At 54.9% G+C, this 22622-nt stretch overlaps 1 protein-coding gene across 5 annotated transcripts in view; it reads right to left on the bottom strand.

Moving 5' to 3' along the window:
* Positions 1-11604: 11604 nt before the first annotated feature.
* The window catches only part of DTNB (dystrobrevin beta), a 192356-nt gene continuing 181338 nt past the window's right edge, over positions 11605-22622 (bottom strand). For 3 of the 5 annotated variants that reach the window (XM_037528399.2, XM_037528400.2, XM_054701271.1), the window contains 6 exons: positions 21156-21315; positions 20267-20356; positions 17266-17319; positions 16413-16496; positions 13864-13898; positions 11605-12130 (listed from right to left, as the gene is read on the bottom strand). In XM_037528399.2, the coding sequence (XP_037384296.1) occupies positions 13894-13898; positions 16413-16496; positions 17266-17319; positions 20267-20356; positions 21156-21315 (393 nt within the window). In that variant the 3' untranslated portion in view covers positions 11605-12130; positions 13864-13893. The remainder of the gene's footprint in view (positions 12131-13863; positions 13899-16412; positions 16497-17265; positions 17320-20266; positions 20357-21155; positions 21316-22622) is intronic. The other 2 variants (XM_054701272.1, XM_054701273.1) reach the window with 2 other exon arrangements.

Genomic DNA, 22622 nt, shown 5'->3' with positions numbered 1-22622 from the left:
CATTAATAAATTTTATAAGATTGACATTTATAAATTTTATATTCATAAATTCACACACCTGGGAAAATCCTTGGTCGGACCTATTTATAATAAATACATCGTTTTCCTATAAAGGAGCTAAATTTACGGCCTCTCGCCCAGGCTGAGCTTCCTTTTTCATGCTTCCTGAGGCTCTGGCCGGTCGATGTGTGTTACCGATGTAGTTGGATTTGTGGCTGCGATTTACTTGCAGATCGACCACCATTTGTTACACCGGCCTGGCTGGGTGTTGCCGACTCACAGGTGAACCAACCAGGCCGGCCGTGCTCCAGGAGTCAGACAGGAATCGACAACCACACACGAGTCTACACATTTTTTTAAATCGCTTTTGACAATAAATGAGAAGTGGCTGGTGCTTTGAGAGAGGAGCGTGGCCTTTCAGGAAGCGTAAACCACGACAGCCATCCCCCCGGAGAGCAAGTTCTGGTTGAATTCATCTCATTTCAGAAGACCAGGTGGGCTGACCTGTGAAGGTGGGGAAGCTGGGGAGAGTGGAGGAGATTTGCAGCAGTTTGGGGGATACCTTGGAGCAAGCAAGGCAGGCTACTGGCCTCTCTTGTCCAATTGGCATGGAGGAAGCACTGAAAAATGCGTAACTTCTAGACTATACTTTTCTTTTGTTTTGTTTTGTTTTTTAAAGATTTTATTTATTTATTTATACAAGCACTGGGTACAGCCAGAAGCGCGGGAGGGTGAGAGAATTCACCAGAGCCAGAGCGGAGAACAGAGCAGGCAGAAGGACCGAAGTGTTATAGGACAGGGAGAGGGGCAGCCCAAACCCCGCAAACCTGCCTATTCTAAATGGGTTCTGCCATCCGCCGCATCAACACAAAACATATGAGACTTTAATGGGAAGGAACTTTAATTAAACTAGGAAACAACACAGGTAAGGCAAAGAGTCTAGTTTCTAAATGAAGCACCCAAAGTTACCCATCCCCTCGTGGGTAAAAGTCCATCCATATGGGATTGGCCCAGAACAAGGCCCCAAGGCCTGCCACAAGTCTAAAGCATCTTCCAGTGGGGACCCACAGAAAAGGGTCACAAACAACCAGACAAGCCCGGAAGGAAAAGAGCAAAATCAACATCAAGATAAAAGCTGCCATGGTCACCTCCCCACGGGTCTCACCCACATCTGTGTCACCCAGTCCACGACCAAAAGACAAGCGCAGTTTCTTCACGTGTCTCTAGGCTCCATGTGCCTCCTCCAGGTCTCCTTGCTCCATCCTGCTTCCTTCCTCCGTCTCTTCCTGCAGCTTCTTCTCTTGCTGCTCAGCTCTACCCTCCCTTGGGTGGGGCAGGGAACCTCCCCCTTTCCTGGGGACCACCCTGTTGCAGAAGTACACTGCTGAGGGGAGCAGCGGGCGGCAGGAGAGGTCTGCGCGCCATGTGGGACCCTCGTCCAGTGCCCGGGGATCAAACCGGCGTTGCAGAGGCTGCGGGCAGCTTTGCAATCCAGCGCTCAACTGCTGCGCCACCGGGGAGGCCCTAGACTATTCTGTTCTTACACCACAAAAAAAAGAGCTGTCTTCTGGATTGGACGTGATTGGGGACTGTACCTGTCACTGGAAAAGGTGGCCAAGGATGGACCATGAACAAAGTTCCTGAGTCCAGAACAAGGAGTGGACCTCAGAGAGAAAGAGAAAACGAGAAAGTGAGAAGGTGTTCATCTGAGACTGGATTCGCTGCTGAGACAGTCTGACCCAGGTGGCTGGCAGGGTGTGACACCACCCAGAGGGTCAGAAACTGCTAGGGCAAAAATGTTTGTCTCCCAGTAGAGGCTGGGAGCATGATCCCTCCCCGTGACTCACTCTAAATGTTGCCTTGCTTTCCCCCTGGGCCTACAGGGCCTCCTGACATTACTCAAGCATTTGTGGTCTGTCTCCTGAGCTAGAATGCAGGCTCCTGAGAGAGGCACTTTGTCTAGCTCTTTCCTGTATCCCCAAGGCCGTAGTATGTCAGGACAGAGTAAGTGATCAATGCATGATTCAGTGAATAAATGAAGCCGATTCTTCTTAATCCATAGAGAAACCGCCTTCAGTCTAAACATAGTCCAGTATCTCTGGGAAAGGATAAGATGTGGGCTCTCTTTAGGGAAAACCTGCCCTCTTTGCCTTGAGAGATGACTGGGACAAGACCCTGGTGTGTCAGAGACTTGAAAAATCCTCCTTACCTGGGAGGGATCAGGTAATCACCAGGGTGGGGTGTGCAAGCATGGGCGGTGGGCAGAGAGGACCACAAGGAGACCCCTATCCTGTCCCAGCCCTTCGCTGGCACTTAAGGATCAGCCCCTACAGTGCACTCGGGAAGGTCCGGGTTGTGTGTGTGGGCGGATGTGTTGTGTGAAGGGAGACACAAGTGGGCGTGCAGCGAGGGAGGGGAAAGCCTGGGCTGGGCACGTCCTAACTTCATGTTGGTGACAACATCGGTAACTTCATGATCGTGACAACGTCAAAGGGCCTCTCCCCCTACTCTTCCTTGGAAGCTTGTTTCTCTGAAACGACTTCTCCTCGCCCAAGGCCGTCCTCATCAGTCACTACCTGGCCTGCCTTCACCACGGGTCCTCCACCCTGTCTTCCAGGAACACTGTCTTTGACATCTACCTATGCAAATTTTACATTAATCGCTGATGAGCAAAATAGTGCAATCCACTTATAGATTTGGGGTAAAGGGCTTTTGCCAGTGGAGTTCCCCTGCCTTGAGGGGTGGCGAAGAAGCCACAGTGACAGCAGATGCTGAAAGCTGCTGACCTGGGCCAAGGGAACCAGCTCTGACTCAGCAGGGAGGCCCATCTGACCTGCTGGCCCAGAACCCCGTGCACAGAGGAAGCTTGGTAAAAGGGGTACAGTAATTTGAGTATGGATGTTTTTCCACAAGTTGTGTACCCCAGAAACTCAGTTGTCTTATTAAAAGGGTTCCTTCTCCCCAGAGGCAGAGCGAGGCGCCCTGTGGGCTGCTGTTTGGGAATGGCAGTGGAGGGAGGGGGTACTCTGGCTGGGGCTTCAGAGGCTGCAGGGGCAGCCCCACGGAGCTGAGTGAGAACCCCGTATTCCCACCCAGGACAGGCCCGCTGGGTCCAGGAGAGAGGAGGGTGCAGAGGGTCTCGGGCACACGTGTCACCATGGGCAACTGTGGGGTCAGTCCAGCAGCTCCTAACTTTTCTGTATTTCCTCTGAAATCTTTGGATATTTTACCATTTGGAACTCATTAAATTGTTTTAAAAACACCTTCTGGGCCAAAGAAAATGACTCTGGGCCCACTCTGTTATACCCCCCAATTAAGACTCCCAAATAGCAGGCCAAGTGTCTACCTCTTGGGCCTAAAACCACAATGCCCAACCTCTGGTGATATGCTCCTCGAATGTCCCCCCACAGAGCAAAGTTGGCAGAGGAGACCGGGCAGGAGAAGTGCCAGTGCCAGTGTGGGTCACCAGCTGCCCCACCCGTGAGGTGTCAGCCTGGTGCGTGAGCACTGTCCTGCCAGCCTCTGAGGGAAACAGGCCAGACACTCTTGGGCACGGCATGCACTGGGTGAGGATGGGGAGGCAGGTGGTCGCATTCCCATCAGCCCATCCCACTCCTGCGGCAAGGAGTGGGGGGCCCCTCCTGGGCCTGCACTCCGTCTTAACCTCCCTGAGGCCAGGCCACCGCACTGTGTGGCCAGCAGCTCTGGGTCTCCCTGGAAGCTCTATGGGCCTCCTGCATCTTGCTCTGCCCTTGTAATTTTTAAGGTAACTCTACAAACAGATGTATTTATTTGCTTTTTATGTGTACTAGGTTGAGTTGATTTTGTTTTGACACATTGGTTCAAAATATGATTGACCCTTTGGAAATTCAACTTGCTAAAACCAAGGGCTTCAGCTTGAGGGGTTTAATGGAAAACAGCCGAGGCTGACACCCCACAGGCCCACAGACAGAGAGGACTTGGCTGAGGCGGCCTGGCCTGGAGCAGGGTGAGCTCAGCTTCGAAAGCGAGGGCTGGAAAAGGGAACTTTTATCCCAGGAAGAAGGTTTTGCTTCAAAAGTAGCTCTTTCAGTATTTTTTTTTTAAAGGAAGGCATTAAAGGAGCTGGCCAGGCATGTTTAAAACCTCACAAAAGAAGGAAATAGTAACAGAATGCACTGGAACTTTACCTAAAAGCCTCCTTGGACAGGCTGCATGTGAACAAGGGAAAGAAGGGGTCTGAGTAATAGGAAACAGCATTTTTCTGTTATTTCACATTTTGATTTCATCTTATTTACCTATGATTGAATTCCTCTTCCTTCCCTGAACCCCTTAAAACGGCTGTGTCCTATGTTTGGGGGCCGGCAAGTGTCACTTCGTGTCAATGCCGTCCTCCATACGTGCCCTCCCCCGGCCATAGCCTTTTAGGACCTGGACAACATGACCTAGTGCCGATGGCAAACTACGACGCTATTTCATCATTGCGATGCAATGTGGACCTATTTATCCCCCTAATTTTGCAAGGAACTTAGGAGAAGCAGAGCGAATCGGGAGTGTCCCCTCTGCTCGGCCAGATGAGTTCAGGTCAGTCACCCTTGGTCCCCTGTGGGGAAAGCCTGTGGACGTGGCATGTTGGTAGTTAACCAGGGTGCTTTGTGAGGTGGCTTTGTCAGAGGGGGGAGCAGTGGAGGGGGCGGGGGGTGTAAATGCTCATTTAGCCCAAGGCCTCACCAGGAAAGTGAGGGATACAGTCACCTGGATGTTGTTGTCATGGGGGAGGCATGTTCTTAAGTTGGGGATGATCCTAAGCAGCACCCAGTTCCCTCGGCACAGCTTGATAGAGGGCAGCTCAGAAGGACCCGGCCTCAGTTTCCTGGGCTGTCTAAAGCTCCTGCCCTAATTCTCAAACTACAGTGGTCACATCGCAGCATCTCGGTGGGATTAAGCACTAGTTTCTGTTGATGCCCTCCCACCCCTCGAGGAGATTCTGCCACCAGGGCTTTAGTGTATGCCTGCTTGGGACTGAAGGTAACGGGTGGGACGGGTGATGCCCAGAGTGTCAGGGCCCAAAGCCCACCTTCTAATCCTGCCTGCAAATTTAGGGTGAAGGCTCAGACGCCTCAGATGTTAACATCGGTCCATTCCAGTGAGGCTCCCAATATGCAGAGTGGAGCTTAGAGAAAGACCCCCAGGCTGAAACCCACCTTTCCCCTCCTGGAGTCAGGCAACAGGTGGAAAGAAGAGCAGGTGCCAGGCACACATCTCACTTTCCATAGGAGGCGGCCTGTGCCAGGGTCGGAGATGCCTCCGGAAACAGCTTATCTGGACCCCAGTCACTGCCCCTTGCCCTGTGTCCCTGGGCAGTTTCCTCACCTTTCAGTTGCCACCCCAGGCGACAGCGGCTGACAGCGCTCAGTGTGCCTTTCAGGGGAAGTCCTGGGGATGAGACCGGGTTTGCGCCACGGAGGGGCTGGCGCCCGCTGTCCTGCCTTCTCTCCGTGCTGGCTTTGGTCTCACGGAGCCTCTGCTTGGGGAAAACAAACTCAGTGGTCTGTGGCAAGTGTGGGTGGGGTTTGCACTGACTGGAGCAGAGGCTAAGGGGATGCCTGCAGCCTAAGGTTTTCAAAGTCAGCACATCTGAGTGAGTGTCCTCTGAAGTCGGCAAGCCCGGCTCGAGTAAGGTCGATGACTCAACACTCCACTTCCCTGCCTGGGCCATCTCCCTGCTCCGCCTTCCCCGAACCTGGAAGAGTCTCTCTCTCCGAGAGTCTGCCACACCAGCAGTCGACATGGAGGGGTGCGGAGCTGGTGGGGCGGGCACACAGGCAGGCTTCTCGCTGCCCGTGTGACCTCAGGGCCTGTCCCTCGGAATCACACACCTACACCGAGGCGTTGCTGAGCGGGCGCCACTAAATGAGGTCGCCTACGTGGCACACAGTGGGCACTTAAGTAAGCTCATTCCCTCTCCTGTGGGCCAGAGCCCCCTGGAAGCAGCCCCCCGGACCTCGTCTCCCAGGATGTCGGCAAACCCATTGCCCCTGCCCTTCGCAAAACAGTCCCCCCGAGTACATGTGTAATTAGCTGGTTTTCTTCTGTTTTAGTATTTTCCTGCATTTGCTCTTTCCTAGATGTCTTCAAGCAGCTCTGTGAGCTGTTTTCTCAAAGCAGAGCTCCATTTTCTTCTCCATCCTGCCTAGTCTCCAGGCCCCTGCGGGAAGGGAGTTCCTGTCTTGGGTGTGCTGGGTGGACGTGCTTGTGAGGGTAGCTCTGTGTGTGCATTACAGCGAGAGAGTGTCCTTGTCCTCTTGAAAGGGGAAGAAAGACCCGATCTCCACCATAAAATGGCAGGAAGAGAGCAGGTCGGAAGGAGACTAGGGCGGTGCGGTGGGCTGTGGCTGAGATAGCGTAGGGGCCTCAGTACACAGAAATGTTAAACAAGGGCCTCACCCAGTTCCACCCTCCAGAGGCCTCCCAATGACCCCAGTTTAATTCCCTTCTCTCCAGAGATGACTGAAGGCAGGAAGATAAGCAGCTCCTTGAACCAGACAACCCCCCAGGGAAATTCCATCAACCCCCTCGGAGGCTGCAGCTGAGCTCCATAAACCAGGCTGGGGTGGGTGGGCTGAGGCGAGCAGGGAGGGGCAGGAGATAAGGCCTCTGCCTTCTGGGCCCAGCCGGGCCTGGGGCAGGGGCCTTGCTGGAGGTTGAGGTCTAGGAAGGCATCTGCCTGCCCAGCCCTAGCTAAGGGGGAAAGTCAGTGGGGGTGTAATTAGAACCAAATCTGGTGCTAGCGAGCTGTGGCAACAAGACTTGAGGAACAAGATAGCCTAAATCTGGGGTTCAGGAGGAGAATTCACACACCCCTGCCTCCTCCCAGCCTTCCAACCCCTTTCTTAAGTTTCCTGTGCCCCCGTGTAAAACGTTCCCTCCATCTCGAGCTCTCTCTCCTTCCTCCTCTCTGGGCCATTAGGCAGATGTGTCCTCACTTCATGCCGCTGCTGGCTGTGCTCCTTGGGCCCTTGCTCTCTGCTGATGGGATGAGCTGGGCTTGCAGGGCTGGTGGCAAAGAGTGAAGCACTAGTCAGCCGTCAGGGGAAGAGGGAGATCTACAGAGGACCTCAAGCTGGAGGGGGATATTCCATGTTCCAAAAGAGCCACCCAATCTTGGAGGTTCCAAGGAGGTGACACCCACAAGGGCAGGGACCCAAGCCAGACAGCTCCATCACCCAGGCAGCTAGCTCCTGTCTATGCACTAAACAAGACATACTGTAATTGTCACCCCACGGCCGTGAGGCTTGGTGGAGAAAGGAGGGGCCACAGGACCTGCTCTTTGAGGGATTATGGAAATGGGGGGCCCTGAACATCAGGCCTGGGATTTCCAGTTGTAGGGAGACCTCTTGAGGATTTGGGTCATTGACCCAGGCCAAATTTTTTTTCTCAGTCAGGGGGTGGGTGCCTGCTGTGAAGGTGGGGAGAACATGTGGCTGTGGTCTTGGTGGTGGGGATGGCATGGCGCGCCACCCGGCTCCTGAATGACAGCCTCTCGTGGCCAGTGATCTCAAGTCTTGGCTTAGATGCTTTCCCTTCCCCCACAGGTCAGGGTCTGAGCTAACTAAGGCTTTGCTCTTCACAAGGAAAACCGAGGCACCTGTGGCCTAAAACCTGTGAGCAGAGGGCTCCAGTAGAGTGTGCTCAAGGGAGTGTGTGTGCACATGTGCTGAGGACATCTGTGCCCCCACCAAAATTGATGGAATGTGTCTGTCCCACCAGCCTTCCCAGGCAGCAGGCCTCGGCACTCCGCTAGGAGGTGCGGCAATGGCTGTAGGCCAACATCCTAACAGGTTTTTCTTTTTGCAACCTGGTTGAGTCTTGCTGGAGTGAAGAGGATTCAGGCTGATTACGAATGGTAAAAAGCACTCCTCAGGGCCTACCCGGTGGCACAGCGGGTTAAGCACAGTGCTGTGAAGCTGTCTGCAGCCTCTGCAGTGCAGGTTTGATCCCGGCCGGCGAGGGAGAATCCCACATGGTGAAGCAGACCTCTCCTGCCTCGCCCGTTGCTCCCCTCAGCAGTGTATTTCGGTCGTCTGTCTGTTCTGTTCCCCGGCTCTGCCTCTGGTAAATCCTCTCATCCTCCCATGCCTCTGGCCTGTACCCCAGCTATTCTATAAAAATAAATAAGTCTTTACCAAAAATATAAAAAAAAAGCACTCCTCAGCTGGCAGTGTGCCTGCTCTCAGCCGTCAGAGATCAGTCATGGCTTGCAGGGATGCATATCCAGGCCCAGCTCCGAGACACCGGCCCAGAGACCCCCTCTTCTTCAAGAGGTTAGACCGATTCTGAGCTCAACCATGCCCCCCTCCCTGCAGTGGCCTCACTGTCCGCGGGCTGATGGGCTTCAGAGGGCAGGGCTGTTCCACCGAGACCACTTCTCGCTCGGGCCAGGCTTCAACTGAACCTCGAGGGTCCAGCAAAAGCCGAGGAAGGGGCGCCGTGTCCAGCAGCGGTGCTCAAGCCCCTCCTGGGATGAATGACAGAGGCGCCCTAGGCTCTCCGCTCCTTCTCAACCTCCACCCCCACGGTTAGGTGCCATTTACTTCAGAGAGACAAGAATGGCTCCCCGGCACCTCTCTCTTCAAAGGACCCCTCTCCCCAGCAAGCCCTCGTTTATCTCACGGTCTCCCTGAGAGATTCTGTATTTTCACAGCAAAAGCAGCCACCACCCACCAAACCTTCACAGAACTGGCAAACTGATGCGACCTTTTGGGATGGGCAGTCTCATGTGGTGCCCTTTTCACAGTCCTACCCCAGCTGTCCCCCACCTCAGGGTGGGAAGCTGAGGGGGATGGCACAAGCATGCCCCACCTGTTGGCTTACACACCGGCCAGGAGAGACACCAAACCCACCACCAACCCCGATGCGGGGTTTTCAGGCAGGGTTAAGTGTGCAGAGAAGGCATCAGAACTCCCCCTGCAACCCGAAATCCCCAATGGGCAGGGCTCAACATCCATCCCGGGGCCTCTCATGATCACTTCTCTCAGCGGAGAGTCACACCTTGGGAGGTGGAGCTTCAGGTAGGCGGAGGTCAGGTGGGCCTGAGTATTTAGAGTGGAATGTGGTGTTTGCACACTGGAGGAAGCACTTGGCGTCAAAGCTTCAACTCTGGGCACCTGGGGCACCCGATGTCCCCTCATCCCTCCCGGCCCAGGCCCCCACTGCAAAGACTCTGACCGTGCGTGACCCACCAGCATCCGGGATATTGGTCTTCTCTACGTTCAAGGCCTCGCCAGTGTTGCCTTTCCCTTCACCTAAGGGAGTCTTGATTGTTGGGGACCAAACTGAAACAAAGCATAGCATCCTAGTCCCCTCTTCTGTTTCCTCCTCTACCCAGACCGTGGCCTCTGGTCTCTCCACTGCCTGGTGACGGCTGTTCGCACCAGGTGGGTGCTTTTCTTCTCGTCAACGTGAACAGCTGCCCTCACAGTGTGCTCTTGAGAATAAGGGCACCGCCACCCTGGGAGCTTGTCAGAACTTCTCTGGCAAATTCTTTGGCTCCACCCAGAGCTACTGAACAGAAACCCTGGGGGTGGCACCCAGCTGTCCATGTTCTCACAAGCACTCCAGGAAATTCTGAATCTGTAGTACTGGATTCAGGTAGGAACCATCACTTAGTTTTATGACACAGGTGCGTGTGGCTTGCGGCTATGGGAGAACCTTCTCTAGGAAGATGGGGGACCTACCTCCACACTTCCAGTCTGGAAGAGTCTCCCTCCTTGGACAGACCCATCAGGGAGGCCAGATTTGGGATCCACCGAATGGCTCTTCCCAAGCTCTTTTCTTCCAGAAGGTGCCGCAGGAATTCAGATGGCTCTAGGCATTGCCATAGCAACTGCACCTTTCCGAAGCTGTCACGGACTACGAGAGCAGGGAGTAAGCAATGCAGAGAGATCTGCCCGTGGGGAAAGCACACCCGGCAGAGAGGGCCGTGAAAACAAACGAACCTCAGCGTGACTGGGATTTATGGATCTGAGTGTGGTGCAGCGTGACCTCAGCACCTGGGATGACGACAGTCTATGTTGAAACATTTTCTCTAAAAGGGTCGCCTGCCTGGCTGAGATGAGGCTCCGAAGAGGTCACAGGGCAAGAAGGAAGTGCCCACTCTAGGATGAACACCTGTGTTCCAGGTCAGGGTGGCAGGAAAGGACCCAGTATCAGGCTTCTGGCCTGGACCTGCATTCTAAAGCGGAAGTCCCGTCGAAGGGGCCTTGGATCACGGTGGAGTCTAGCCCTCAAAGAAACCAACTGTCGGCAAGAATCCCATAAAAATGGAACCCCCTGTACCCCATCGGGCTGGCATCTGAGTTCAGAACGGTGGCTCCCTCCAGTCCCCGGACATCCCAAGTGCTGGTAACAGTGGGCGTGAAGTTCTGAGCCTCTCCTGCCCCTGGGGTTGGAGACCTTAACTGCTCCTTTGCAGAGGCCACAGTGTCTGGGAGGGTGAGCAGCCCTGGGGCTCCAGCAGCCTCTGGCAGGAGCAGCACATGGGCCCAGCAAGTGCCTCGTACAATGAGCACTTGGCGTTGGGGAGCCGCCCTGTTTTCCATCTGACTGTACCTTTGGCTCTTTGTGCTCTGGAAGAAGCAAGCAGTGGGTGTAGGAACTGGAGGGGGACTCTGCCCTGGGCTTGGGGGCAGGGTACAGTATGAGAAATCAGGGTGGTGGGGGTGCAGTGACCCCACAGCGCTCTGGGATCCTACTTGCACCATTGCTCAGCACTGTGACCCCCAGAGCTTCCCGGATGATTACTCTGCCCCAGCTGGCCTTCCAGGCTAGCCTGCCCCTGCTTCCTAGGTGGGTGGAGGGACTTCCCCCCAATGCTTGCCTTTCCCCAGAGCCCCTGCTGGCTCTCTAGGGCCTCAACTGCCTGCTGGTCACCATGTGGGCCTAGGCAGGGCGTGGGGGGCTGGGGGAGGCAAGCCCTCCACCAGGCACGGGGCTTCTCCTGGGTTGCCCTCACACTGCAGCAATCCTGCTGGCACCTGCCCCTCACCCCCAGTAAGCACGACACGGGGGACATCGGGGCGCCTCCAGGTGGGTTAGGAGGAGTCAGAAGAGGGGAGGCTGGAAAGCATTACCCCACCCCCTGTCTCCCCCCACTGCTCCCTCACGAGGTTTCCATGTGACCGCCCCTGGGAGGCTGTGGGTCGAGTCCGCTGGCTCCCACTGACCTCCTCGGGCCGCGGGCGGGGGTCTGCAGAGGTGTGTGTGCGTCGAGGGCGATGCGAGAGCCAGCTGGGGGGCCTCTGACTTCATTCCAGTCACTGCCCTTTATAAATATTTATAGCAGTTCTCACTAAAAATAACATCCTGGAGCCCGGGGAGGAGAAAAAAAAATAAATGGAAATCACCGGGAATTGGGATTGATTATCGCGTGTGCCAGAGCCCAGGGCGCCGGGGCGGGCCGGGCCGGGCCGGGCCGGGCCGGGCTCCCCCTGGCGGGCGCTGCGCGAGTCCTGGCCGCGGGAGGAGCCCCGCGGGCTGCAGGGCCGCGCTCTCGGCTCCTCCCTCCCGGGCTGCAGAGCCGCGCAGCAGCCCCGGCGGCGGAAGCCTCGCCAGCGCGAGAGAAAGGCAGGCGGCTATTTTTAGCACTGCGGCCAGAGTGTGAACGTCTGTAGAACGGAGCACGGTCTGAAGCTGCCTTTGCACAAGACGGGGAAGAAGAAAACCTGTTGCTCTTTAAAGGTCACAGGCAGGGAGGATCTGGTGCCCCCACCCCGGGGAGCCCCCCGCGTGCTGGCAGCCGGCCAGCGAGGCCGCCATCAAGTCACACACTCAGGAGACTCGTGCTGTTTCTTTTCTCTTTTCAACCTCCCGGTAAATTCCTGCTGCAGAGATGAGCCCCTGCCCCGGGGAGTGATGGAGCCGCTGGTTCATGCAGGACCGGGCAGGGGAGGCCCACCAGCTGCGCATCCCTTGGGCGGCCGGCCCCTCCCGCGTCCCAGGGGCTGGGGCTCCCCGCTCCCCAGCAGGTGGTGACGTCTGGCAGCCTCGGGCCTGGTCCAGCTGTTTGGCAGAAAGACGGGCAGGAATGTGGCTCTGGGGGAGGATCTCGCCTTCCTCTTGCCGATGCCAGCTTGCTCCGCGTCCCCTGCGCCTGCGCAGGGCAGAGGTGCTGTCACTCAGGGCACCGGGAGGGTGTGCGCGCAGAGGCTGCAAAATTCTGCTGGGGACAAGCCAGCAGTGGGGAAGGGGCGGGTGGGCCGCTTGCCTCTTGAGCTCGAGAGACTCAGAGACAACAGTGATGCCCTTTAGGGAAGGGGGTGCTCTCTTCCAGTGGGACCCAGAGTTTCTGGAGTTGTTACTAAGGTCTCAGGGCCAGGGAAGAAATAATGGTTTGCTAGGTGAGGTGCGCAGGGTTGCCGAGAAGGGCAAAGAGGTGGGAGATGTGCTCATAATCCTGAGTGGGAGGGAACAGGACCCCAGTCTCGAGAGAGAGCAGGGTCTGTGACAACGCGTGGAGCTCCCATGCTTTGCTTGGACTCCACTCTTGGTGAGTTTCTAATAGCTCTCTGCAGACAGGGTCAGATGGCCGGATTAGGAGAGGGAGGGGTTCCATTCTAGTTCTGGCACCACCGTCCCGGGGTGCACCATGCCACTCTGAGAGGCCCGTCCTGATCCCGAGTTCCTCTGTGCCCCGGGGAGAGGGGCTCTGGCAGGCTGGCAGGCTCTCAAAGGGCAAGTCTGCTCCTGATCCCCTGCTGGCTGCAGCAGCCTAGGCCTGCAGTCGGAAGGGGCCTTGTCTGAATGTGTAGCTCGTTTAGGTAAAAACCTGCCCAAGCCCCAGGGGCTCTGTGATTTCCAGGCAGCAAGAGACTTTCCCCAGCTTGCAGGATCCCTGAGTCAGTGCGGCTCAGAGCCGGCAGGGGCAGAGCCCCTCAAGGGCCTGGTGGTGGTGGTGGTGGAGGGGGGTGGGTTGGAGGGCCCAGAGGCCACCCCAGGGTGAGACTACTCCCTAAGGTCCTGGGAGAGCTCCCCTTTTTGGTTATGGGGGCTTCAGCACTGCCTTTTCTGCCCTGAAGATCTGAGGCCTAACTTGAAACATGAAAAGTGAGGGAGAGGAAGAAAGAGAAATCTCATGGCTGTACCAGGCATCTGCCCCAGAGAGGACTCTTCTCCTGCAGGTTGCTGGTCCTTTTTTTTTTTTTTTTATATATATATTTTAACCCCTTCCTTTCAGGGAGCACACCTAGAAGCTGCAGTATCTTGGAACTGGGACTAGATAAAACTTCAGTCCTGAGATGGGACAATGTTAAAGACTAATTCTGAAAGCCATGGGCACTCTGGGGAAATTTAGACCTTTACTTTTTTTTTGGGGGGGGGGCAGCGAGAAGGTGCAGCTTGGCCAGGTACCACAGGAAGGACTTGGTGGGCTTTCTGGAGTCAGCATGACCCCACAGGATGGAAATCCACCAGGTGCCTAGGTGACGGAACCCTGAGGTGCTGGCTGTGGTTTGGACCCCCCGAGAGAAATGACAGTGCATGTGGGAAATCAGAACAAGGAGGCAGGGGCAGCCCTGGGAAGTGACCGCCAGCACCTGCTGACCAGACTCCAGCGGCCAGCAGCGCCTGGTTGCCAACTGCATTGACACCGGGGACACTGAGTCACACCTGAAGCCTGGGCCAGGCCCAGTGCAGTGCAACACAAGTACGCTGGGGGCTGCGGGCCCAGGGCAAAGGGGCAGGCGAACTCTTTAAAGAAAGGCCTTGCTTGGCTCTCCACCTGCTGGCGTTGCTCTGGGCTGGGACTCGTGACTGAAGAAAGGGGAGGGAAAGGAGGAGCTTAAATAGGAGGGACAGGGCAGGGGGAGGGCACAGAACTCTACTCACCCACGCTTCCTCTCCGGCCCAGCTCCTCCGCTAACCTGTGCAGCACAAACACAGCCAGGTCACACCAGGGGCTTCTCGCCACCCTGGACCTTCTCCCACCCGGGAACTTCTTCCCGACCCACACGCCCATGGTTCTGGGACTCGCCTCTCCTTTGTCACGGTTGTGTCAGCTTCTCCTGAGCAGGCGTGAAGGCAGCGGGCAGCCGTGCTACCCCCAGCCACGCACCCGCAGCTGACAGAACAGCCATGGGGACGAGAGCGCCTCAGCAGAAGGGAAATAACGAAAGTACCAACATGGAGACGAAGCCACTAAGTCTAGGGAGCAGTTACAGGGGGCACAGCCCATGTGGCTCTGCAAGAGAACGAGGTGAACATGAGCCCAGCTGTGAGGAGGACAGTATTCCCTTCCTGCGGGTCTACCTGCCACGTCAGACTCTTGCTCGCCCTGGAATCTCATCATTGCCTGTACCAGCAAGAGCCCGTGTTTCCCCTTGCAGAGGCCACCGCTGCCCGCCTGTCCGACGCACACGGGGTTCCCTAAGTGTGCAAACTAGACTCACAGCTCCCCACACGGGAGGCGGCAGATGCTGGGAGAGGAGATTCTGAAGGACACGGGAGCAGAAAATGGAGCCCTGGGGCTGACTCGAACTAGGGCTCTGAGTAAGATGGGAGAAGTGACTAAGTCTGTTTCCTCCGTGCACTCCTCTGGTTACAAGTACTCACTATTTAAGTTGAGGGGTGCAAAGCAGGAAGGGCACCCCATGGAGCAGACTCACTCTCCAGGATGCAGCCAGAGAGCTGGGGCGGGCAGGGAGAGGCCGAGGGGGGCAGCTGCCGGGGCGGTTCACTTGGTTGTGAATTCTTCAAAAGTGCCCACGTGGCTCTCATGCTTTTGCACGGAGCAGACTATGCCTGACGGGGCGCTTACTGGGGTCAGGAGGATTTCAAACCCTAACAAGCCACTCTTCACTCTCTCTATGGCTGACAGTTACTGCTCTCAAATTCCCAGGTGACAGCAGGTACTGCCATACGGCCCCCCGGTGAAGTCCCATGCCCAGATCATGGCAGACAACCAAAGGCTTGTCCATAAAAACACTGGGTTTTACTGCTGCACCCACATAATGGCTTCACATTAGCTTTAGGGATGCATCCAAGGGCCTACCCAGTGTTGAGAGTCAAATCGTTTTAAAACCCCTAGCCATTTCTCATCCCACTCTCCCCACTCTCCCCTTCAGGGACGACATCTAAAAGCCACAGAAGTAGAAATTGAGGCATTTTCACTGAGTCACACAGACGTGCAGAAACGCGGTACACATGTTGAAGAGAGATGAGCAAATACTAAGAGCGAGAGCAAAAGACAGAAGAGATGCTGGCAGAGCAGCACAGGTGGAAAGACAGGGCACCCCGAAGGCCAGGAGGTGCCAGGCAAGGGGACCCACACCCGTCCCACAGGGAGACACAGCTGGCACCCCCCCTCCACTTGAGCCACGAGTAGGGGTGGCGGCTGTGGTCCGGGCGGAGTCCTGTGTGCTTCGGGGAGTAGAGGGAGACTGTGGTGAGGCCATGGGAACGCCACTGAGGGAGGGAGGGCACAGGAAGAGAGGCCAACGGAGCAGCTGCTGTGTTTTAGGCCAAGAACATTCCACAGGAATGCCGGGGTCTGGCTGGATGTGCGTGCGCTCCTGTTTGGAGAGTGTGTTTACATCAGAGTAAACTTCTCTCCGTGTATCTCCTCTTCTCTTCACCTCTTGTTTACAACCTCCTGCCGTCCTCCTCGTTCTGTCGGCACAGGGAGGCCAGGGTTCTCTGCTTCTCTCTGTAGCATGTCTATGTGTTTAAAACCTTGCTGCCCTCCACTGCTGACCTCTGACACCCAAGCCACTACGTCACTCTCATCACTTCATCGCGTCCACTTCTCCAGGGCCTGGCTCTGACTCATCAGGTGATTTCAGCACCTGGAGTGTATGTTCTTCTCCCAGTTTCTTCCTTGGCCATTTCTGTGTCCTTGTTGACAACCTCCAGAGTGCTCTGTCTTACCCACACTAGCTCTATGAGCAAACACGTGCCAGACCCTCCACCCACACCCCTAAGGTGCGTCCTTCCTCTTTCCCATCACAGCTTCCTTGCCCATATCACCCCCCTGACCCGGCCCCCCAACCTTACGACGCTTCCTTAAGACTGTTTCCATTTCACTTAGTCTGCAGGCTGCTCGGAGTAAAGCATGGGTGCTAGAGGTAGAATAAACGCCTGGCAGAACCCACGTTCTGCCACTCACTACCTGTGCCAGTCACTGAGCTTGTCTAGAACCTTTCTCGTGGGCTGTGACGTCAAACAGGATACCTGTGCCAAGTGCAAAGCCTGCCACAGAAACCGGAAGAGCTTCTCATCTCCACACCTCCTCCTTGGCGTCATCTCTCCCCCGCACCAAGCGCTGTCACATCCACCTGTTTACTTCCTCACTGCCCTCTCAACCTGCGCCAGGCTCTACTTAGGCACTGGGGACACAACCCGGGCAAAGCAGACCGAAGTCTCTGCCTTGCGGCGCTCACGTTTTGAAGGAATCCAGCAGAGAACACATTCATGTGTGATGGGACTGCTCATTCTCGAATGCCCAAAGGTAATTCTGTTATTTGCTGAGGGAAACAGAGGAACATGAAGACTAAGAAGTTTGGAGTCCAAAAGACCCAGTTCAAACCCAAGTTCTGCCACTTAACATGGTCTGCGTTTTTCTGAGCCTCTTTCCTCCTCGGGGAAACGGGTTGCCACCTATCTCCCGGGGTTAAGGATGAAACGAGACTACACACGGAGGTCATTTAGCACAGTTCTTTGCAAACAGCAACTATTAAGTGGGTCTTATATACAATAAAACGGGGACGGCATTACTGCCCTTTGCTGACACTTTCCTTTATTGCTTTTAGTTTTTCCATGAAGCTGAATAACCACTGGACTACTCTGCCCACGATAATCTCTTCCTTTGCAGAAATCCTTCTTGAATTTATAATCATACACTCAAAGTTTGATGATTAACCTTTCCTGCCATTTCATTTTATCTATTTATTTTGCAGATCTTAGTTTTGCTTTCCTAACTACACTATAAATTCCTTGAGGCAAGGGATCACGTTTTGTGTTTTCTTGTGTCTACTTCCTGCAGCCTAACCATCCTTCACAGCCCGGGAAACCAGGACGCTTGTGCTGGCCGACTGACACGACCGCCTCTAGGGGAAAATTTGGTGATCAGTTGGGAAAGGTGGGGAGAAGGAACTGTGGGGGTCTTGGGGACCTGACAGCTTTGGGGGAAAGGAGGCAGCAGGAGCAAAGCAGAAACAAGGGGAGGGGGGCTTTCATCCAGGGCCTTTCCAGCTCTGGCTCTCGCTCAGACTAAGGGCCTCGAGCTGCCTTTACCTCTGTCTTTCCCATTCTGTGTCTTCTCTTCTTCTTCCTCTGCACCTTCCTCAGCTGTGAAAACAAGTGCAGGCAGGCCAGTGACCCTTCAGCAGGGCACAAGCATAGAAGGGGTTAAGGGAGGAAGTTTGGAGGCTTGCAAGAAGCCCTAGCTGTGGCGCAGGGCCCAGGCCTCCGAGTTTACATTCACTGGTCTGCACTCTTGGTGCCCAAGCCGTGGCCCTGTTTAAGAGGAGCTGCCCACAGAAGCAGAGCAGCCTGACGTCACCCACCGCTGCTGGCTCTGTCACTGGCCTCCCTGGTGGCCAGGTAGGGGTGCCTGCCTCTCCTCCATGATGTTTCCCCTAAGGTGACAACTTACGCTGGGGATACAGCTAATACCCTGATTTGTGTTCAAGAAAGCAACTATGAAAGTGCATAGTGGGGAATATCTAGATTAATGCTGGCCTCTGTAAAAAATAAATCAATCTAGAGGTTTTATCTGACAAAGCCACCAGTCGCTAAAAGTGGCTGTAGGGATAAAAGCTCAGCCACTCACGGTTGCTTTCCCAGGGGCCTAGTCAGGGAGGCGCCAGGTCGTGCTCTGCAGGGCAAAGAGTCCCAATGTGTACTCAGTCCTGGGGGCTCACTTGGAATTGGGACCGTGAGGCACTAGCCATCCCCTGGTGTGGGCAAGCAGGTGGCAAGGGAAAGCCACATCACATTAGGGACGACTGGAGGGCTGGGAGCATTCTGAAGAGGAGGCTGAGAGCCACGCTACCTGCCATCGAGTCTTGAAGGCTGATGTGAAAAGGAGGCACTGACCCGATTCTGGGACGCTGTGGAGGGTGCTGGTTGGTTACAGAAAGGCAAATAAGGCTCCCCCCGCAAAAGGAGGACTTCCCAATATGAGAGCTGGCTGTGAACCAGTTCACTGAAACACTCCAACAGAGGACGTTTATCCTGGGCAGAGGCTGGGTGAAAGGACTTCAAAATTCTTTTCCAATGCTAGATCCCATTATTTGTAAAGATATTTCAAAAAATCGAGGTGGGCAAGCTATGGATGGAAAGCTAATCTGAGTATCTCATCTCATCCAACAAAAACCTTTGATAGAGATCGTGAAAATGTGTGGTGTTGGGCCAGGCCTCCCGTTCACAGAAAACTGGCAACCTGGTCAGCAAGGGAGTTTATTTCTGTCTTGATAGGAATGCTGTGCCACGTGGACTTCGTCCATGTCCACCCATGGTCCTGAGGGAGCAGAGCACCCATGCAAGGGACCCTCACAGGCGGCAGATTCGCCATCTTGTCTGGCGTGGGGGCGGGGAGTGTGAGGAACAGCATCTGCCTTATATTCTTAATCCCCGACTCTACACCAGCTGTGCCCCTTGGAGCTGCATAACTTCAGGCAAATCTTTCTTCTGATAATCACTTACTGCACGGCTTAGAATAAGGGGCTCAACTAGGCGATCTCTAGGGCACCTTGCAAATGACATTGCAAAATTTGGTTAAAACCCTCCCTTCCTGATGAGAGACTCTGCCCAGCATCCTGGGAAGTGTACAGCTGTGTGAAGCTGTTTGGTGTCGCTGTGCCTGGTGTTCAGGGATGTCCTGTTACCTCTCATCTTAATACGATAAGCTCATGAGTAAGTGGCCTGAGGCGCATGTGTGGTTCACTTTCGTGGCCTGAAACTCCCTGTAAAAGTGGGATTTCTGGCATCTATGGAGCTCTATTAGGGAAGGGACTTTCTAATCACCTATATAGTCTTCCCAAAAGCCATCACCTCTTCTATTTGTGTGTGTGGAGGGGGCAGTAGTTCTGATGGAGACTGAGAAATGGACCCAGAGTGGAGAAGTGTCTCCACCAAGTGCCCTACAGGGGAGAACTGGCGTCCCGTCTACACTGCAGTGGGGAAACCGGCCTTGGCCACACACCCATCCTCTTATAGGTGAAACAGGCAGATTTGAGAGAGAAGTTGTGGGTCAGACCTTGGCCTGGTCCCACGACAACACTAAAGGTATATGTTTTCTCTTGCTAGGGTCTGAAGAAACACCCAAGGCTTGCCTGCCTAGGAGCGTGGGCTGATGACTCCCTTGTCTGACAGTCCATAGAAAAACTGCTTGATATTTTTATTTAAAACACTGCCAACCTGCTTCAAGGTATTTAAAAGCACCATATCAGGTGAAAAGAAACAGCAGTATATCCCTGTCCGAGTGACCCACAGCATTGGGGGGAGGCAGCCTGTTTGCTGCACGTGTAACGTGGGGCTCCAAGCTGTAAATGAAACACTGAACAGCTGTCAGCTACAAAGCCCATGGAGCCATGGAGGTTCTTGAAGATTGGGTGCTGTGTGAATGGCCTGTTATATTTTCTCTTTCCTGGGTTTTATATGAGGGGGAAATGCCATGAGCAAGCATCTCTGGAAAATCACTGAAATAACTAAGTGACAGAGAGACCAAGAAAGAAGCCATAGATGTGACTGCACGTGAGGAGTGGAGGAAGCTACAGACTTAGGTCACAAATCTCAGTGAAAGCAGAACCTAGTCATGGACAAATGGAGAGAATAGGGTTTCAAAAGCAAATCAAACAGGAGAGAGCAGAAAGGTGGCTGGAGAAGGTCCAGAAGCTTCCTTCCATGGCTTCTTCGGTTCCAGTCATTCAGGAAAGCTTCAGAAAGAGACAGTCGGGGAGGCCTAGGGAAAGAGCAGCTGTGTATGGAAGCAAGACAGATGAAGTGAGGATGCGACCCAGCGGTCCTTAGAGATCTGAATTTCTTTAGTGTCTGGACTGTGTCTGCTCCACAGGCATCTTCTTAAGAGAAAGCTAAATGTGCAATTATCTCTCTATGACCATGGCCAGGTGGGTGAGGACATCCAGTGTGTTCCTAGAAGGCAACGAGACTACGTGGTGACACATGGTGACATGAGATGACGTGTGCTAGATGTGACACTTCAGCACGTGGGGAGGCGAGAAGGGTGGGGCAGAAGGAGCGGCGTGAGGCCGGGTGGGAGCTCTGGCTTCACCTGAGTGGAGCTCCTTCACCAGGGATGACATGGTGTTGGTGATGGAGTCAGCAGCCACCAGCAGGTCATTGCGGAGGTTTCTCCTCGTACCTGAGGAGAGTCAGAGCAGATGGCGATGCCAGGTGGGTGGGCTCGGGGAGAGAGCGCAAATGCCTCAGCCTGCCAGGCCCTGGGACACGGGGCAGGACACAGGGGAGATGGGGCTGAAGCGGCTCCACCTGCTCGCCAGCTGTCAGGAGCAGGAGCCTAGGTCCAACGCTGTGATCCCTCTTCTCTGCCGGAAGAGCAGGACCCTGCCAACTCCACACTTCTTAGCTACAAGCAGGAGTTGGGATCCCGAACCACTGCTCCAAGGTGCTCTCACCCGAGGCAGGACTTACTCTCCAGCATCACCACCTCCCCACTCCTCGCCTGCAGCCCCAACAAGGTTTCCTTAACCGCCCCGTCTCCCCTAACTATAGAAACTGCTGCTCACCAGTTCCTTGGAGGACTGTGGCATCCCAGCCCCAAAGTGCCTGCAGCAAGGTTCTATTTTGAGTTCTATCCTTCCTTCTTTTGCTGGCTCTAAAGACTTTCCAGGCCAAGCCCATGACTTGGGGGATTATTTCATCCAATTCCTCTAGAATCCAAAGGACAAGGGACTTCCCATTACCCACCAGAAAGAGCACAGCTCAGGCCGCCTGTTCTCTGCGCATGGAAAGCCTCCAGACCCCCAGTGGCGACCAGCCCACCTAATGAGAAGGGCCAGCACCCGACTGACTCATCCAGGATGTGAAAACCTGATTGTTCAGAGCTAAGTGCACAGAAGAAAAGAAACTGCAAAAAAAATCTCAGTAGGAATCCTGCCCATGTCTCCAGCTCCCCATTAATCTCTGCTCCCGAAACTCACCTTGTGCAAAGGCCTCCTGCATGTCCCCCCCGACTCCGCCCAGAGGGTCCTGCGGACAGTGCGTGGGGGTAGAGCCGGCGGACGTGGAGCGGACGGGCATGGGCATCGGGCGGCTGCCTCCGTGCGTGGGTGATGTGTGCGGCGATCCGGTGGCCTGGGCCTGGGGGGTCAGAGAAGCTGTGTTACCTAGGGTCCCTCACCTCTCACAAGAGGGGACAGTGCAGCCGTGCAGTGCGCTGCAGGGTCACATTTGAAAGGAAGGAACCAGGCTGCCTCCAGCCCTGGAGAGAGGAAGCAGGGGGGTGGGGGGGAGGCAGGGAGCGAGAACGGAGAATGGAAGGAAAGTCAGAGGGCAAGCCTTTCCACAGACAGACTGCACCGAGCAGCGGGTGCCGCCTGGAGGGCCGGGGGTCACTTCTCTTTGCAAACTCACTCATGTACCTTATTTCACTTGCTCCTCACAACAGCTTGTGAATAGAAAGGGTAGAGGAACTGAATAGACATTTTTCTGAAGAAGACAGGCAAATGGGGGTTCCCTGGTGGCGCAGGGGTTAGTCTCGGCGCTATCAAGCTAATGCCAGTCACTGCGGCCTGAGTTCCATCCCCTGCCAGGGAGCTGACCCACATGGCGCAGCAGACCTCTCCTGTCTTGCCTGCTGCTCCCCTCAGCGGTGTATTTCAATAGATCTGCCTGTTCTGCTCCCCATTCTGTCTCTGGTGAATCCTCTTACTCCCTCCCCTACACCTCTGGCCTACACCGCAGCTCTTATATGCATACACAAATAAATCTTAAAAAAATATATATGATATTATGGCTGTGTTATTAAATAACTTATTTAATTAGATGTGGGCGGGGATCCTTTCACCATGTATGCATATATCAAATCACCATAATATACACTTATAATTTTATGTCAATTATACTTCATGAGCTTGTATAGCCTCCAGGAAGGCCCCATGCACCCCAGCAGTCAATGGTTTCCCATGGCTGATAAGGTCAGAGGGACGAGCCCTGGTCATGCAGAGGAGTCAGCCCTTGGTGAGGCTGTGCCTGGAGGCAGGGAGGACCTGAGCATTCACACGCCTTAGCTGCGGAGCGGGTGGTGCTGCCTGTGAGGACCAGGCCTGCTCACCACCAGGGACACGATGGTCGGGGCACAGGTCAGGCTGCAGTTGTGGACACCCCTCCGCTGAGGCCCAGCACCCAAAGCAGAGCACCAGTCTCGGGTGGAGGAAGGGGGACATCTCTGAACAGGCTGCCTTCAGAGTCTGCCTGGAAAGTCCCAGGCTGAGTCAAGCTGAGACAGTACTCATGAGGGACATTCAGCCCCCGAATTTTTTTTTTTTTTTTTTGCTGGAGTATGTGGCCTTTGAAATCCAAGCTCACTTCAGTGTATGACAGTTATCTGTCATCCCCACAGAGGGCCAACCCCATGTTAAACATGTGGCAAGCACTCAATAAATCTC

The sequence above is a fragment of the Talpa occidentalis genome, unplaced genomic scaffold, assembly GCF_014898055.3.
Source record: "Talpa occidentalis isolate TD23 unplaced genomic scaffold, MPIMG_talOcc4v2.1 talOcc4.5, whole genome shotgun sequence".
Taxonomy (NCBI): domain Eukaryota; kingdom Metazoa; phylum Chordata; class Mammalia; order Eulipotyphla; family Talpidae; genus Talpa; species Talpa occidentalis.
Note: the sequence above shows the minus strand (reverse complement) of the source record. Positions and strands in the feature narration are given on the sequence as shown.